Below are 16,915 nucleotides of genomic sequence, written 5' to 3' on the forward strand. Positions count from 1 at the left end.
CCCTCGTCTGATTGCCAAGATCAAGCAGGAGAGAGCTTCAGTGATTTTGATAGCACCTGTGTGGCCCCGCAGGACTTGGTATGCAGATTTGGTGGACATATCATCCTTTCCACCATGGACTGTGCCGCTGAGGCAGGACCTTCTACTCCAAGGTCCATTCAAACATCCAAATCTAATTTCTCTGTGGCTGACTGCTTGGAGATTGAACGCTTGATTTTATCAAAACGTGGTTTCTCCGAGTCGGTCATAGATACCTTGATTCAGGCTCGAAAAGCCTGTCACCAGGAAAATCTATCATAAGATATGGTGTAAATATCTCCATTGGTGTGAATCCAAGGGTTACTCATGGAGTAAGGTCAGGATTCCTAGGATTTTATCTTTTCTCCAAGAAGGATTGGAAAAGGGATTATCAGCTAGTTTCTTAAAGGGACAGATTTCTGCTCTGTCTATTCTTTTGCACAAGCGTCTGGCAGATGTTCCAGACATTCAGGCGTTTTGTCAGGCTTTAGTTAGAATCAAGCTTGTGTTTAAACCTGTTGCTCCACCATGGAGTTTAAATTTAGTTCTTAAAGTTCTTCAAGGGGTTCCGTTTGAACCTTTGCATTCCATAGATATCAAGCTTTTATCTTGGAAAGTTCTGTTCTTAGTAGCTATCTCTTTGGCTCGAAGAGTTTCAGAGCTATCTGCCTTACAGTGTGATTCCCCTTATCTGATCTTCCATGCAGATAAGGTAGTTTTGCGTACCAAACCTGGGTTCTTCAAAGAAGGAACGTCTGTTACACAATCTTGACGTGGTTCGTGCTTTAAAGTTATATTTACAAGCTACTAAGGATTTTCGTCAAACATCTTCATTGTTTGTTGTCTACTCTGGGAGGAGGAGAGGCCAAAAGGCTTCGGCAACTTCTCTTTCTTTTTGGCTGAGAAGCATAATCCGGTTAGCTTATGAGACTGCTGGCCAGCAGCCTCCTGAAAGAATTACAGCTCATTCTACTAGAGCGGTAGCTTCCACTTGGGCTTTTAAACATGAGGCCTCTGTTGAACAGATTTGTAAGGCGGCGACTTGGTCTTCACTTCATACTTTTTCTAAATTCTACAAATTTGATACTTTTGCTTTCTCTGAGGCTATTTTTGGGAGACAGGTCTTACAGGCAGTGGTGCCTTCCGTTTAAGTTCCTGCCTTATCCCTCCCTTCATCCGTGTCCTAAAGCTTTGGTATTGGTATCCCACAAGTAATGGATGAACCCGTGGACTGGATACACCTTAGAAGAGAAAACAAAATGTATGCTTACCTGATAAATTTCTTTCTCTTGTGGTGTATCCAGTCCACGGCCCGCCCTGTCACTTTAAGGCAGGTGTTTTTTATTTTTAAACTACAGTCACCACTGCACCCTATAGTTTCTCCTTTTTCTTACTTGTCTTCGGTCGAATGACTGGAGGTGGGGGTTAGGGGAGGAGCTATATAGACAGCTCTGCTGTGGGTGTCCTCTTTGCAACTTCCTGTTGGGAAGGAGAATATCCCACAAGTAATGGATGAACCCGTGGACTGGATACACCACAAGAGAAAGAAATTTATCAGGTAAGCATAAATTATGTTTTTAGAGTCTTATTTACAGTACTGAATTTCTCTGATTTAAGCCATTTATTACTGCTCAATATATTTACTTGGATGATAAATTATTCTCCTTAGTCCTAAAGCCCCTTCTGTCAGCAGCAGCCCTCATATAATACTTTCTTGACAGTACAGCTCCTTTCAGCCATGTTCATTTATTAGACCCCCGGCCATTCTGTCCCATGCCCACATAGCCTCAGATCAGTTACGTGCGCTGAACTTAAAGTGAAGGTCAATTTTGATGAATTAGTGCCCGTTTTTTAATAATCCTATTAAAAACAAAGGCACTTTAATTCATCAAAATTGACATTTCACTTGTTTTCTTCAAAAACGTACCTTTTAATCCTGGCAGCCGCTCCAGCACTTCCTCCACCCGTCGCAAGCCGTCTTCGCGGGTCCAAAACTTCCTCCAATTACGGCATTGCATCAGGCCAAGATTCCCCCGGGGGGGGGGGGGGGAGTCGTGATTGCAGAGGCTTCCGATGGTCATGGGAATCGCTGGGGCAGCTGCCAGACTGAAAAGGTAAGTTTTTGAAGAAAGAGTGAAATGTTAATTTTGATAAATTAAAGTACCCTTGTTTTTAATAGGATTGACCTTCACTTTAAGCCTTAGGGCTCGATTTATCAAGCCCCTACGGCTGCAAGTTCTCACAAGAACTTGCACGCCGTAATTTATCAAGCAGCAGTCACCAGACCACTGCCTCCCTAAGCTCTTCGCCACCTCTAAGGTGGCGAAATTCAATCTCCGCGTTCGAGTTCGACCAAGGAGATTGACAGCTTCTGCCTGCGCGTGATTGGCTGTGCACGGGCAGGGGGCGGGATTGCACGCGAGCGCAAAATTGCGCTCATGTGCAATGTTGATTACCGGCGGGTAATTTCGCCCTGCCACAGGCAAGCTGAGGCGTACAGGGGCGCGTATACGTGCCCCTGTACGCCTCAGCTTTGATAACTCTAGCCCTTAGTAGAAATGGCCTAGTGGAAATGGCTCACTAGGAACAACAGTTATTACAGCTGCTGATTAAAGCCACAAATGGAAATCAGTCATCTCCTCTCCCTCCCTCCCTCCCTTCTCTCCATCTGCAACCCTCCTTGCCAACCCCTCCTCAATTCTCTTCCTTTGCTTTCCCTTTCTATTCTCATTTACTTTGGAAAATGCCATGAAAATTAGAAAAAGGGATGTTACATCCTGATCAAAAACCCTGTGGGGTGAGGGTGTGGCTGGAGCAGCAGAATTTTGAGTGCCTAGGGCAGCACAAAACCTAAATATACCACTGTTACGTATCTGTCCTTAAGTAAACCCCAGAGTTAATATTGAACAGCTTATCCAGACTTATTTATTTTAACCATGAGTTTCTCATCTGTTATTAACTGCAGTATTGTCATTTTGCATTGTGTATTTAGAAAGCTGCTGTCAAGGGAATCAGCCAAGTTGTAATCTCAAGAATATCTATGGCTGCCCCAGGAATGAGTAAGTATCCTCACAAATCCTGCTAGTGAATGGCCTTATAATTAACTGTTTCAGTACAAATGAAGCTACCTATACAGATTTCAGTAAGAAAAAAAGCAATTCTTACTATTTTATCTTTGCTTCACTTAATACTTTTTATTTACTTAATTATTTTTTTTGTTTGTTTGTTTTTTAAGTCCTATTGCCAGTTCTTATGGAGAGACTGGAAAGAATGCCCTTTATGAAAGTAAGTGAAACAATGTTACAGTTTTAATACATTATTTCCTTAAAACAAAAAAAAATTATAAACCTATTTTGGATGGTCATTAACCCCTTAACTACCAGCTTGACATGTATATATGTCACATGGGCCTGAGGCTTAAGGTCCTTGTTGATGTATAGACACATCTAGATTATCTAGCGATATGTGTATTTCTCAGCATACATATATTTAGGAGAGGGTCATATTGCACGTGCATAATGGTCCCTGCCTGGTTTTATCCCTGCCCCCACTGGTTCCTACACCAATCAGAGAGGCCTAACGTAACACTGCATGTCAAAGGCCAATGAACAATGTTGGTCTTTGGTGTGTAAAACACCCTAGGTACTTAAAGGGTTAAAGAGAAGTTGACATCCATTTGGAGATTGCTTTTCATTAGAAGTTTAAAGAGACACTGTACTCTAACATTTGTTTCCCCTTAATGTGTTCCAAATGACTTGTTATACCTACTACAGGGTATTAAATGTATGGCAAATTGTTCCTTCATGTTTATTACTGTATTTGAAAACGCTGTTTTTTCCATTAAAACTTCACCCAGGACATCCCCATAATAATGAGTTGAGCCTGCAAGTAAAGCAGACCTGCTAATCATATTTATGTTAGATATTCAAATGCTAATTATGGCTGGGTGGTTGAATAAGCACAAGCAGCTATTTCACATACAAAAGTGTTCTCTCCCACTGTGAGAATTATCAGTGCTGTTGTCTTCACTTTACATAGCTTTTCTGCAGAGAAAAAAATTGTTACTCATATTTTCAGTATAGGTGAGGATACAACAGCTATTTAAAATAACAAATAAAGGTAAAGGACATGCCTGATAAATACATTGAAAGGGACATTCAAATCCATTAGCTAATTTTCTTGAATACATGTGTTATAATACACACCTGTGTCCCTTGCATACTGTGGGCCCCATTTGAAAAAGAGAGGACGGACAAGACTCCCAGAAGGGGAACCTGCCTACCCGCTTTTGCAGCCAGCAAGTCATTATCCACTTGCAAAATTAATGACTGCACGAGGAATTGCGTGTGCAGCCCTACTTCCTGCTCTCATACAACCAATCACACAAGAGCATGGGTTATCAATCACCTTACAATGCAATATCTCATTAGCTGCATGCATTAATGGATAAATGGTTCATAAATGGAGCCCTATGTTTTTTACCTCCCATAGTGTATAAGAAGCATTGGCATTAAAATGCTATAAAGAATCAGAGACTTTTATTTTTCTATTTGAATCTCCCTTTAAAATGAAATTGCAGTTTTGTTTTATAAATAGATTATATGGTAATTGTATGTAACTCACATAGTAATCCGTACGTTATTGCATTATTACTCACACCTTTTTTATATATTTTTCTTTATCAGAAAATCCATTTCTTACATGCTCCTCTGCAAGTTATGTTGGCTGGTGGTTTGTAAGTATATTAAACTTGGCAAACTATATACAGGTACTAATCCCCATATCAGGAATTCCAAAACCCAGTGATATTCGGAAATCTAGACTTTTTTAATAATATTTTTTTAAAATAAAATTATTTACATTTTTTTTGCGCAACCAGAAAATTACAATATTCTCTGCCTGTGTCTTTGGTTCAATTTTGCATTCTAAAATGTAAATTCTAGTCTATGTATTTCAAGCAACAATGTATTAGCTTTCTGATTACAGTACTGTACTATCTTTCTGTACTATGCAGACAAAAATATTAAAAATGATATAAAACTGCATTCAGGTTGCATGTATTATCTGTATTATGATAGGTAAATATTGTCTAAATAACATAAAATATTGTTGCTTTAACTTAGTCCCATCCCCTATCCAAGCTGTACCGTTTTACAGGTACAAATATACAAACATTCCAAAATCTAAACCTTTTCTGGTCCCAAGCAGTTTGTATAAAGCGTTTTGTACCTGTAATTGTTTCTCTGCACAGTTTTTAGACTATTATGTTAAAGGACAAATAAATACAGTAAAATTGCATTATCAACAAAAGCATAACAAAAAAGACACTGCAATAGCACTTACTCTGAATTTTAAATGAGCAGTAGATTTATTTTTTTTGGGACAAATTCTAAAATATCCTCCATTTTCCTGCCCCCTGTACCATGTGACACCACAGTCATTTCTTGCACATGCTAAGTAGGAGCTGGTGCCTCCAAAATGTGTGCATATAAAAAGATGAGAGTTGCATACACTTAAGTCATGAAAGCTTAATTTTGACTTTTGTACCTTTTTTTAATATTTTAAGAGATATATATAGTGAGGTAAGTATGTTGTCTGTTATAGCATAGGCTTACCAGACGTCCCAGTTTGACTAGGATTGTCCCTGTTTGAAGGCGTTGTCCCAGTGTCCTATCCGATTGTTCATTCTGTCCCAACCAGTGCCGGCTTTACAAATACCGGCAATGCAAAAGCCGTTTTTTTACATTCTGATTGCAATTGGCTAGCATAGCTGACATGGGCGGTATTATCACAAAATTCTATACTGTGTATGTCTTTGAATGCCCTCTCTAAACTCAAAATGAATTTCAAGTACCACACAACCCTCCGATTGGAAGCCACACTCAGTGACACGCCCAAATAGCTTTATTCGTCCAATCCAAAAATGCGCTGTGGTGAGAGGAATTTAATGTGTCATCTGACAAAACATTGACGGCAGCAGTGACAGTGCATAGCAGCACCGGGGGCTATAAGGAACTGGTAATAATCGTGAAAGAAAAGGGAAGAAAAGACTGAACCAGGGCACAAAGAGAGTCAATAACGGAAGCAAAGCAGGACCAGGAAAGAGTTAATCATAACAGTGGCACCAAGCCACACAGGGCAGAACAGGAGCGAATAAGACCAGGAATATCCAAGCTACCTCCCGTACACACTACCATGCCTCCCCTCAGAGTGAGCATAATTGGTTCGGGAAATTGGTGAGTCAGAATCAGCAGTCATCACTGTACCACAAGCAGTGAATATAACTCATTTGGGTCATACTCTCATAAGTACTGACCCGTTGAAACTAGGAGGTAAACAATAAATGGAACCAACTGGGAATCTTGGTGTAGTATTATCCACTACTGGTATTTATTTATGGGAGCAACAATTACGTCACTTAATTTCCTAAAACTAGACTCTCTTATTTTACTGGTACAGTCTCCAACTCCCATCAATAAATGGTGAAATCCTAATCATTTCACTGTTTGGGTCAGTGCTTACCATGAATACTACGTGAATAGTTATAATTCACTACCGACTGCTTCTACTCCACCCTCCCATCACTAGACTAGCGCTGACCTCTCAACCACAACCATTAACCACTAATGACTTCTAGTTACTATAGGCTTATCGATTAGGATGTGAGCAATGTAGTTGTTATCCCTCCCAAAGCTCTAGGGAGCAGCATTAGACACATTTGTCTGTCTCTTCTCTCCCTATTATACAGTAGACGCATAGAGGTTTAATAGAGATTTAAAAAATTGCCTTTGTTGTCCCCCAAAATGAAGCATTCAAGTGCAACAGATCAAATGACTACTCTTTTATATGGGTGAAAAATAAAAGGGAAGGGTGTAAAGAAGGAGCTCCGTTTTTTACATTTTGCTATGGGGCCTAGGGTTTCTTTAGTTATGCCCCAGACTGGTCAAGCAGTAGCCTCTCATCAATGAGCATTCTGCCTCTGCTCTTCAACTACTGACTGTTCATTCAGTTTTATTACTAAAATCTGGTCATGAACACCGACCTGCAGTTTAATGCTTCCATATCACAGTACCTACCTCCATCCCTGTACGATTGCAGGGCCTGTATGTGTCTCCTTATGTGCACTATGCTGTTGCATTGGTCCTACTAATGATAATTAACACTGCAAACACAGATGCCAAAATGTATATTGTTCAATATAATATAGTTCCTCCATATATGTAGAAATACTAATTTGCATAGCCGTATTCTCCCGATCTCTGAGTAGTTTCTGCTTTAACTTCTGACTTTTCCAACCCTAACTACTTTCATATAACTGAATGATCTAGTGCCACTTATTTATATCTTCTATTCAAGTCAGAGCCTTTTTAAAATGATGCATTTGTGAGTTTTTTTGGAAAATGAGTTCCGGTCGACAATCGCCATGCCCCCTGACCACGCCCATGACCACACCCCCCACTGGCAAAGCGTCAGGTGGTCACAGTTTCACCTCTAGAAATTATGATAAGCCTGGTTATAGGAGACGTATAGCTTTCAATTTGGGGCAGTTACATTATAACAGTTAGGGACACAATGACACAGGCAATACATTAGTCACTTTCTAGGGACATTATACTTAATATTTAATTCCCCATATTTGTTAATTATGTACAGTGAAGAAAAAAAATGTTGCAATACACTTTCATTATTTATTTGTCGGTTTTCCTAAAAGGGACATAAAACAATTTTTTTTATTACAGGATTCATATAGATCATATGATTTAAAATAACTTTCCAGTTTACTTCTATTATAATTTGTTTTGTTCTCTTGGTATCCTTTGTTGAAAAGGATACCTAGGTAGGCTTAGGAGCTGCTTATTGATGGCTGCCATAAATGCCTCAGGTTATTAGCTCACCCAATGCATTCAGCTAGCTCCTAGTAGTGCATTGGTGCTTCTTCAACAAAGGATATCAATAGAATGAAGCACATTGAGTCATAGAACCTATAATTTAAAAAACTGTGAAAGAAGAAATGGTGGGTTTCATGTCCCTTTAAATCTGAAAACTGGTTGTTTTTTTTTTCCACCACCACTCAGAAAGCCTAGAGAACCCAGACCCATGAACATAGTGATTGCTTAATTAGTGCAAGGGCGCATTTATATTTGTCCCTAATTGACCTTAGCAATAGAAATAAGATAAACAATATCATTTTTTTGTATTCTGCATTTGTTTTAAAAAATTAATGCTGAATATGGCCACAGGCTGGATTTATTCGTATCAAAGTGCAACACATAAATATCTGGATTTGCACAGATATTTATGGGTTGCACCTGACACAAATAAATCTTACGCTGAAAAGACTTGAATGCCACAGTCTTCAACCATATTCATCTTTTGTTTCTAAAATGAATGCTGAATACGAAAAAATGCACGTCTAATAAACACTCATGAGTTTTAAAGAGGTTTGTCCATGAACTGCAAAACCTTGCAATAGTTTGTATCAAAATTACATTTTCAGTACGCGTGGTACAAAGCTTAATTTTTACACAGACCACAAGATATTTAACCCCCTTGCTACTGGGCATTTCAGAGAAAATCTTGCCGAAAATATTGGAGAATTTTTAGCATTTTTGCTAGCACTCTAAACAGAAATAAAGCCTTGTTTTTTGTTGTTTGTTTTGCTTAACTTATCAAAACAATATATTTGCAGGTTAGAGAATTTCCCTAGGGAGTGTGTCCTAGTAGTGTATTTGTGCTTCTTCAACAAATGATATCAAGAGAATGAAGCAAATTGAGGCTCTGATTAGAACAGAACTCTCTGGAGCGTATCTGCCTTTGGGCATTAATGCATGATCTGATTGGTCCGTGTCTCCGTGAGGTCACTGGATGCACAACCAATCGGATAATGCATAGGGTTTGTCACTAGCTAATTTTAGTCAATTTGCAACAGTTGTAAAACCTAGGTTACAGATTTTGCTTTTTGGCGTCTCTAGGGATTGTGGGACAAAGCACAATTTTTACACAGAGACAATAGTTGTTTACTGCACCTTTAAACATTTAAACCGTTTTCTTTGTTACATCTTAAAAAGGGCATTTATTTTTTAAACATTTGCATAAACATGTTGTTTAGAGGTATCATAGTTCCCACCAGTAGAACTGTGGGAATCTTCTTCAGCCAGTTAGCTTTTATCTCACTGAGTGGAAAACAATCACTTTAACGTAACGTTTTCAGGGGGAAAATATTTTTTTATCAAGTTTAAACAGGTTTCCTTTTATGTGCATGTTAAAAATTGGTTGTGCTTGCTGTTTTTTGCAACTACTCACTGTAATTTAGACCCATCTTTAATAAAAAGCATAACATCTCACGCATTTGCAAAAGAATGAAGGACTGGTGCTGACTTCAGTGTTAAACTGTGTACTAGTGACTAGGGATGTTCCCAGTCACGGCCTCACCCTGATATTCATGATGACAGCTGTTCAAGCAGCTGGCCTCCCTCGCCCTCTAAATAGCTTCATGGGAGAATATTGTGTGTCAGCCGCTGCAACTTGCCTCTCCTGTTTTCCTATTTCATTGTATCTTCTACAGGTTTACACTGGTAGCTTAGACTGATAAGTGCCAGAGCAGCACTATACAATAAATTATAGTAATAATACTCTTTTAGTACATTTTATTTCTGTAACCCTAGTTAAAGGGACAGTCTAATAAAAAATAAAGTTACATTATTCAGATAGGGCATGTCATTTTAAACAACTTTCCAAATTTACAATTTGTTCTCTTGGTATTCTTAATTAAAAGCTAAACCTAAGAGGTTCATATGCTAATTTCTTAGACCTTAAAGGCCGCCTCTTATCTGAATGAATGTTGACATTTTTTCACAACTAGATGGCATAAGTTCATGTGTGCCATATAGATAACATTGTGCTCAAGCCCATGGAGTTACCTAGGAGTCAGCAAAGAATATTAATATAACTGTGTTGGTTATACAAAACTGGTGAATGGGTAATAAAGGGATTATCTATCTTTTTAAATAGTAACAATTCTGGTGTAGACTGTCCCTTTAAATATTCCTCTCAGGTGGCTCTGTCCCATTTTGTTTGCCTTTTTGGTAGAAATTATGACTATACAAAGGATACACCTCTCATCCAAATGTAGACCAGTGACTTATACTGCAACTTTTAACTTTTTGTTAGAGACACTAAAGTCAAAATTAAACATTTATAATTCTGATAGAGCGTGCAATTTTAAACAACTTTACAATTTATGTCCATTATCAAACAGTGCACAGTCTATTTATATGCACACTTTCTGCAGGATCAGCTACTACTGAGTCACATGATACAGGGTGCAGGCAAATTTAAATAAATGTTAAAGGGACAGTCAAGTCCAAAAAAAGCTTTCACGATTCAAATAAGGTATGTAATTTTAAACAACTTTTAATTTACTTTTATCACAAATTTTGCTTTGTTCTCTTGGTAAAGCTAAACCTAGGAGGTTCATATGCTAATTTCTTAGACCTTGAAGGCCGCCTCTAATCTGAAAGCATTTTGACAGTTTTTCACCACTAGAGGGCATTAGTTAATGTGTTTTACATAGATAACATTGAGCTCACGCACATGAATTTACCAAGGAATGCGCACTGACTGGCTAAAATGCAAGTCTGTCAAATGAACTGAAATAAAGGGGCAGTCTGCAGAGGCTTAGATACAAGGTAATTACAGAGTTAAAATGTGTATTATTATAACTGTGTTGGTTATGCAAAACTAGGGAATGGGTAATTAAGGGATTATCTATCTTTTTAAAAAACAAAAATTCTGGTGTTGACTGTCCATTTAAGTGCTATTGTATTGAAGTGTTTATTATTCACTTGTTGATTATGCAATTCTACTGTATTAAATTGTCCTTTAAACTGTGGGGGGAAAAAACTAAACATTACTAACGCTTAGCAAACAAACCTCATAGGTAATGTTTATTTTCAGTTATCTTTGATAGATTTAATAGTGATCTGATTTCATATTAGGTACTTGAAAATAACCTATTTAACTTTTTTTACTTGACAGCTTACTCTTTATGGTTCCCGTTGCCTGCTCGCTGTTTCCTCAAAGATGGTAAAGTCTGTTTAATATTTTAGGTTTTTAATATTTACAAACTTATTTTGGAAATATCTGCTTAAAGGGATATTATACACTAGATTTTTCTTTGCATAAATGTTTTGTAGATGATCCATTTATATAGCCTATACAGGTATTTTTAATAATAAAAAAAGTATAGTTTTGCTTATTTTTAAATAACATTGCACTGATTTTCAGACTCCTAAGCAAGCCCCAAAGTTTTAGGAGAATACCGACGTATACCTACTCCAGCTTGCTCCTGTTTGTGTAAAGGGTCTTTTCATATGCAGAGGAAGGGGGGAGTGTCTGAAAATTTCCCACTTGCAGTGGGTGTTCTAGCTAATCCTTTTAACAGAGCTAAACTGGGAGCTTCTAAGTAAGTTTTTAAACGGTTTTATACTAGATATTTAGATCAGTATCTGTGCATATTATTCTTTATAGTAGTGTCTATTACATGCAGTTAAATGAAAATTGGGTTATACTGTCCCTTTAAGCAATAGACGCCCATTCTAGCTAAAAATATTAGTATATTCACTTCTAAAGAGCTGGAACTGTGTACTTTGGAAGATTTAAATAAACGTTAACAAACACAGTGGTGTAAATAATTGCATTGAGCTAATTTGCATAATCACACTGTTTGTGGTTCATAATAATACAAAATAAAAAAATGTACATAATTTGAAACATGTGATGAGGTATCATGTCCATAGATATCTGCCATCTTGGTTTTATATTTCATAATGACCTCATATACAGCAGTAGACACCAGTTACGTATGTTTTGCATGCAAAGTTATCTATCCTCTGCACTGTTGCACATTTGGTCATTTATTTTGCATTTTTCTATGTTATAATGTCATTACATAGAGATGTAGACTCTTGGTCCATCATAAACACAGGTGAAATGTGTTAACAAACACGGTATGTATGCAAAGTAAATTAAATCTAGATTTGGTTTCTTTTTAACCTTCTATTTACTTAATTCTCTAGCTCTAGCATATTTTCCAAATTCAATATAAAGTCAATATTGATATAGCTTCCAAAATTGGAATAAGAAATATGTCGATTTTATCTTGAAAACATCTGTGCATACCCACAAAATTGGTTTAGACGGTTTCTTTCTACTGAGCAAGCACAAGCAACATAGCAATAATCACTTGCAACAATAATGAGTTAATCTTCACAATAAACATCCTTTTAAATTAGTTTAAATATTACTGTTTTAACCTTTGTATTGACACCTGCACTGTAGCGTGAGGAACCTCAAGATCCAATGCGAGATGCTGGAGTTTTGGTGGTAAAACAATCCATTTATGTACAAATTTATCGAGGCTCTGTCCAGCAGCCACCACGAACATCTAAAGATGTTGATATTACACATTTCTCCTTCTTATCCATAGCTTGTTGACTTATTTTAAAGGGACAGTAAAGTCAGAAATAAACTTATGATTCAGATAGCACAGAAAGAACAATTTGCTTTGTTTATCTTGGTAGCCATTGTTGGAAAGCATATCTAGGTAGACTTAGGAGCAACAATTCACTACTGTGAGTTAGTTGCTGATTGATGGCTCTAGGGTGTCAATTTATCAAAGACTCCGCCTGTCTACAACTGCAGGTTCTCACAAGAGAACCTGCAGTCCATATTTATGAAGCAGTGGTCATCAGACCGCTGCTTCCCTAACTCCAGTCTCGTCCGAACAGGAAGATTGACAGGTCCTGCCCACGCATGATTGGCTGTGCGAGGGCAGAGGTCGGCATTGAACAAGAGCGCAAAATAGCATTCTTATGCTATGCTGAATTCTACCAGCAGAATTCAGTCCGCCAGAGGCGAGCTGTGGCAGACAGGGGCACATATGTACGCCCCTGTCCGCTGTAGCTTGATAAATCGAGTCCTACATAAATTTTTTTTATCTTTGGCTCAACCGATGTGTTCAGCTAGCTCCCAATAATGTATTGCTACTCTTTCAACAAACTCTACCATGAGATTGACGCAAATTTGATAAAAGAAGTAAATTAGAAAATTATTTATAATTTTATGCTCTATCTGAATCATGGGAGAAAATGTTTGTGTTTTGTGCAGCCACCAATCAGAAGCTAGTTCCTAGTAGTGCATTGCTGCCTCCTGAGATTACTTAGTTATGCTTTTTAACGAAGGATACCTAGAAACTGAAAAAAAATTGCTAAAAGAAGTAACTTGGCAAATTATTTAAATTTGCATACTCTATCTGAATCATGAAAGTTTAATTTTGACTTTACTGTCATAATTTGACATTCATGATTTAGAGAGAACATACAATTTTAAACAACTTTACAATTTACTTCTATTGTTTAATTTGCTTCCTTCTCTTGTTATCCTTTGCTGAAAGGTTTATCTAGGAAAGTTCAGGGGCAGCAAAGAACCTAGGTTCTAGCTTCTGTTTGGTGGCTGCATATATACACCGATTGCCATTGGCTCACCCATGTGTTCAGTTAGAAACCAGTAGTGCATTGCTGCTCCTTCAACAATTGATACCAAGAGAATGAAACAAATTTGATAATAGAAGTAAACTGGAAAGTTGTTTAAAATTGTATGTTCTATTTCAATCACGAAATAAAAAAAATTGGTTTTCATGTCCCTTTAGTAAAAATGAAAAAAAATTGGAATGTACTCCTTTAAAGGGCCATAATACCCAAATGTTTAAACACTTGAAAGTGATGCAGCATAGCTGTAAAAAGCTGACTAGAAAATATCTCCTGAACATCTCTATGTAAAGAAGAAAGATATTTTACCTCAAAAGTTCCTCAGTAGCCACCTCCCATTGTAAAGGATTTCTAAGCAGCATTTTAGTGTGTCTGTCCTGGGATGAGCCTCGTGAACTCATATTATTTCACCAATCAGGTAAAGGAAGCTTACTATGAAATCTCATGAGAGTTAAGTGAAATCTCATGAGATCACAGTAAGAGTTCATGACCTCAGCACTGCTGATTGGCTGCTGTTCATTTCTTCATTTTTTTTTTATTTTTACCTGCAGCTGGGAGCAGCTGAGTATAACTTTTTACACAGAACTTACTCTGCTGAGCTGAGGAGATTGTGAGGTAAAATATCTTCCTTTTTTACATAGAGATGCTCAGGTGATATTTTCCTGTCAGCTTTTTACAGTTATACTGCATCAGTTTCAAGTGATTTAGCATATGAGTATTATGTCCCTTTAAGTGTAGTTTATTGAACAAAAATTAGTACTTTTTTTGTATCAACTTTCTTTGTTTTTGTTTTTTTATTTCATCTATTTCTGCAGTTCTATGGCGGTGAGCAGCCTTGAGCCTGAACTACGCGATTCCATTGTAAACCAGTATGGAGACAAACTTCACTATGTTTATTTTAACAAAGGATTGTAACCATCAACCAAAGTAGCAGCCTTACCATGCAGTATGACTCAATATCAAAGACGAAGACCAATACCTCTATTCCTGGACAGTGGGATTTAGACCTGGCATGGGTTTAATTCTTTTATTTTACCAGTCTAAGCTCCTTCCTGGATGCTTGTTACATATTTGATAAGCCAAATAATATAACTATTTTAGGTGCATTTACAATGTAAAATGTGTTACTTTTTAAAGGAATATTCTAATCCAAAAATGATATGCTCTTAATCATTATCCTTACTGATCCAAGCTTAAAGGGACACTGAACCCACATTTTTTCTTTCATGATTCAAATAGAGCATGCAATTTTAGGCAACTTTCTAATTTACTCCTATTCTTAATTTTTCTTCATTATCTTTCTATCTTTATTTGAAAAGCAAGAATGTAAGTTTAGAATCCGGCCCATTTTTGGTTCACAACCTGGATTGTTCTTGCTGATTGGAGGCTAAATGTCAGCCATTATTAAACAAATGCTGTCCAAGGTGCTGAACCAAAAATTGGCTGGCTCCTTAGCTTAGATACCTTCTTTTCAAATAAAGATAGCAAGAGAACAAAGAAAAATTGATAATAGGAGTAAATTAGAAAGTTGCTTAAAATTGCATGCTCTATCTGAATCATGAAATAAAAAAATTGGGTTTAGTATCCCTTTAATGTGGCTAAACACATAGGTGTGCTCCAATAGGACTAAAAAAATAAATGTAGAACATGGCCAGTGAGATAATCGGGAGCGGCTGTCACACTTGGCCACAAGTCACTGGTCACATTCTGCTTTGGAGTTCAGTGCTATGTGATGGTTTTCCGATGCATAATCAGAATAATTATTTTTGTTTCGTTATTAGGAGTTTTTGTTTATAACAATTAGCAAATTGCACTTTTAACCCCTTAGGGGCAGAGGCAACCGCTGAGAATGTAAACAAAAGTACCGAAAGGAAGTCACATGATTGTCACTGCGATCATGCGACTCAAAACAGCACTGATTGGCTCCTGGGGGATTGCCTGCGTTGCTATGCACGTCCCCCAATTGGATCCATCAACGTTTATATCCGGAGGGGAGCAGGAAAGTCATGACCTTCCATGATGTCGTTAAAGCCTAGCATTTTTAGGACGGCATAGAATGTCCTAACGGCTTCTAGGGGTTAACTAATCGGATCGTAAGTGAATTAACGAAAATGTATTACATTTTTGTTTTCATTCAATCAAATATAATAACTTGGAATTAACACATTTTCATTGATTTGCTGATTAGTTAAAAGTGCCATTCATAATGTGTTGCAAATGAAAACTCTGCATAGTGAAAACATTTCCAAAAACAAATGTATGTCTGTTTTAAACACATATTGAGGTTCAGTAATGAATTGGAGCATTATTGCTGCTTTTGAAAATCCCTTTAAAGACCCAGAAAATATCTGAAGTTAAACATTATAGTGCCAAAAATACATCCTCATTAGAGCATGTCATTTTAGTACTAGTGACCCTGTAGCTTTATGTGTTTAACCCCCACAAAGGGTTTAAACACGTGGTTAAAATACCTTTCAAGAGTCACAAATAACTGCTTGATACAGCTGGTAAGCGAACCATCAGCGACAGTCACATGACCCAGCTGTGCAACTGCCACTGTTGATTGGCTCAGCAGCTATATCTGCTCAGGACCTGCGGTTCTCTGCGACTCCTGAGCAGTACTGTAACTATGTGTTTAACCCCATTTGGGGTGGTAAACACATAGCATGGTAGGATCGCTAGTGTTAAAATTACATGCTCCACTCAATAAGAGAAAGTAATTTTTGCACTATTATAAAGTCCCTTTTTAAAGAACAAGAATTTAACTATTTAATTTTTTTTTTACCAGTATGAGTGGAAAAATATGATAGTTTAAATCCAATTCAAAACTGCCTTTGAAGTGGTATTTCTGCTAAGCCATATGTATCATTTACTACAGAAACCAAGTGAGAAGCTATTACTGCCTGTAAACATTTTCAGATGCCACTGTGGAAATGTTTGATACACTTTTACTTAAAGGGACACTCAGGTTAAATTCAATTTTCAGATACAGCATGTAATTTTAAACAACTTTACAATTTACTTCCATTAAAAAAAATGTGCACAGTCTTTTATATTTACAATTTTTGAGTCACCAGATCCTACTGAGCATGTGCAAGTATTCACAGACTATACGTATATGCATTTGTAATTGGCTGATTGCTATCACATGGTACAAGGGGAGTGGAAATATACATAACTTTGAAATTTGTTATAAAAAAATCTACTACTCATTTGAAGTTCAAAGTGATATTGCATTGTCTTGTTATCTTGCATTTGTTGATTATGCAAATCTAATGTGTTGACTGGTCCTTTAACTGTGCAGCTCCAATTTTAATTAAAGATTTAAATTTTGTTCTGTGCTTTTTCTT

General features: G+C 37.2%; 1 protein-coding gene across 2 annotated transcripts in view; it reads left to right on the forward strand.

Moving 5' to 3' along the window:
- SFXN2 (sideroflexin 2) overlaps positions 1-14,721 on the forward strand; it is a 148,402-nt gene extending 133,681 nt beyond the window's left edge. For both annotated transcript variants that reach the window (XM_053696711.1, XM_053696710.1), the window contains exons 8-12: positions 3,011-3,077; positions 3,254-3,303; positions 4,704-4,753; positions 11,056-11,103; positions 14,381-14,721. In XM_053696711.1, coding sequence (XP_053552686.1) covers positions 3,011-3,077; positions 3,254-3,303; positions 4,704-4,753; positions 11,056-11,103; positions 14,381-14,480 — 315 coding nt within the window. In that variant the 3' untranslated portion in view covers positions 14,481-14,721. The remainder of the gene's footprint in view (positions 1-3,010; positions 3,078-3,253; positions 3,304-4,703; positions 4,754-11,055; positions 11,104-14,380) is intronic.
- Positions 14,722-16,915: the final 2,194 nt, after the last annotated feature.

This window comes from Bombina bombina, unplaced genomic scaffold (genome assembly GCF_027579735.1).
Source record: "Bombina bombina isolate aBomBom1 unplaced genomic scaffold, aBomBom1.pri scaffold_422, whole genome shotgun sequence".
NCBI classification, from domain to species: Eukaryota; Metazoa; Chordata; class Amphibia; order Anura; family Bombinatoridae; genus Bombina; species Bombina bombina.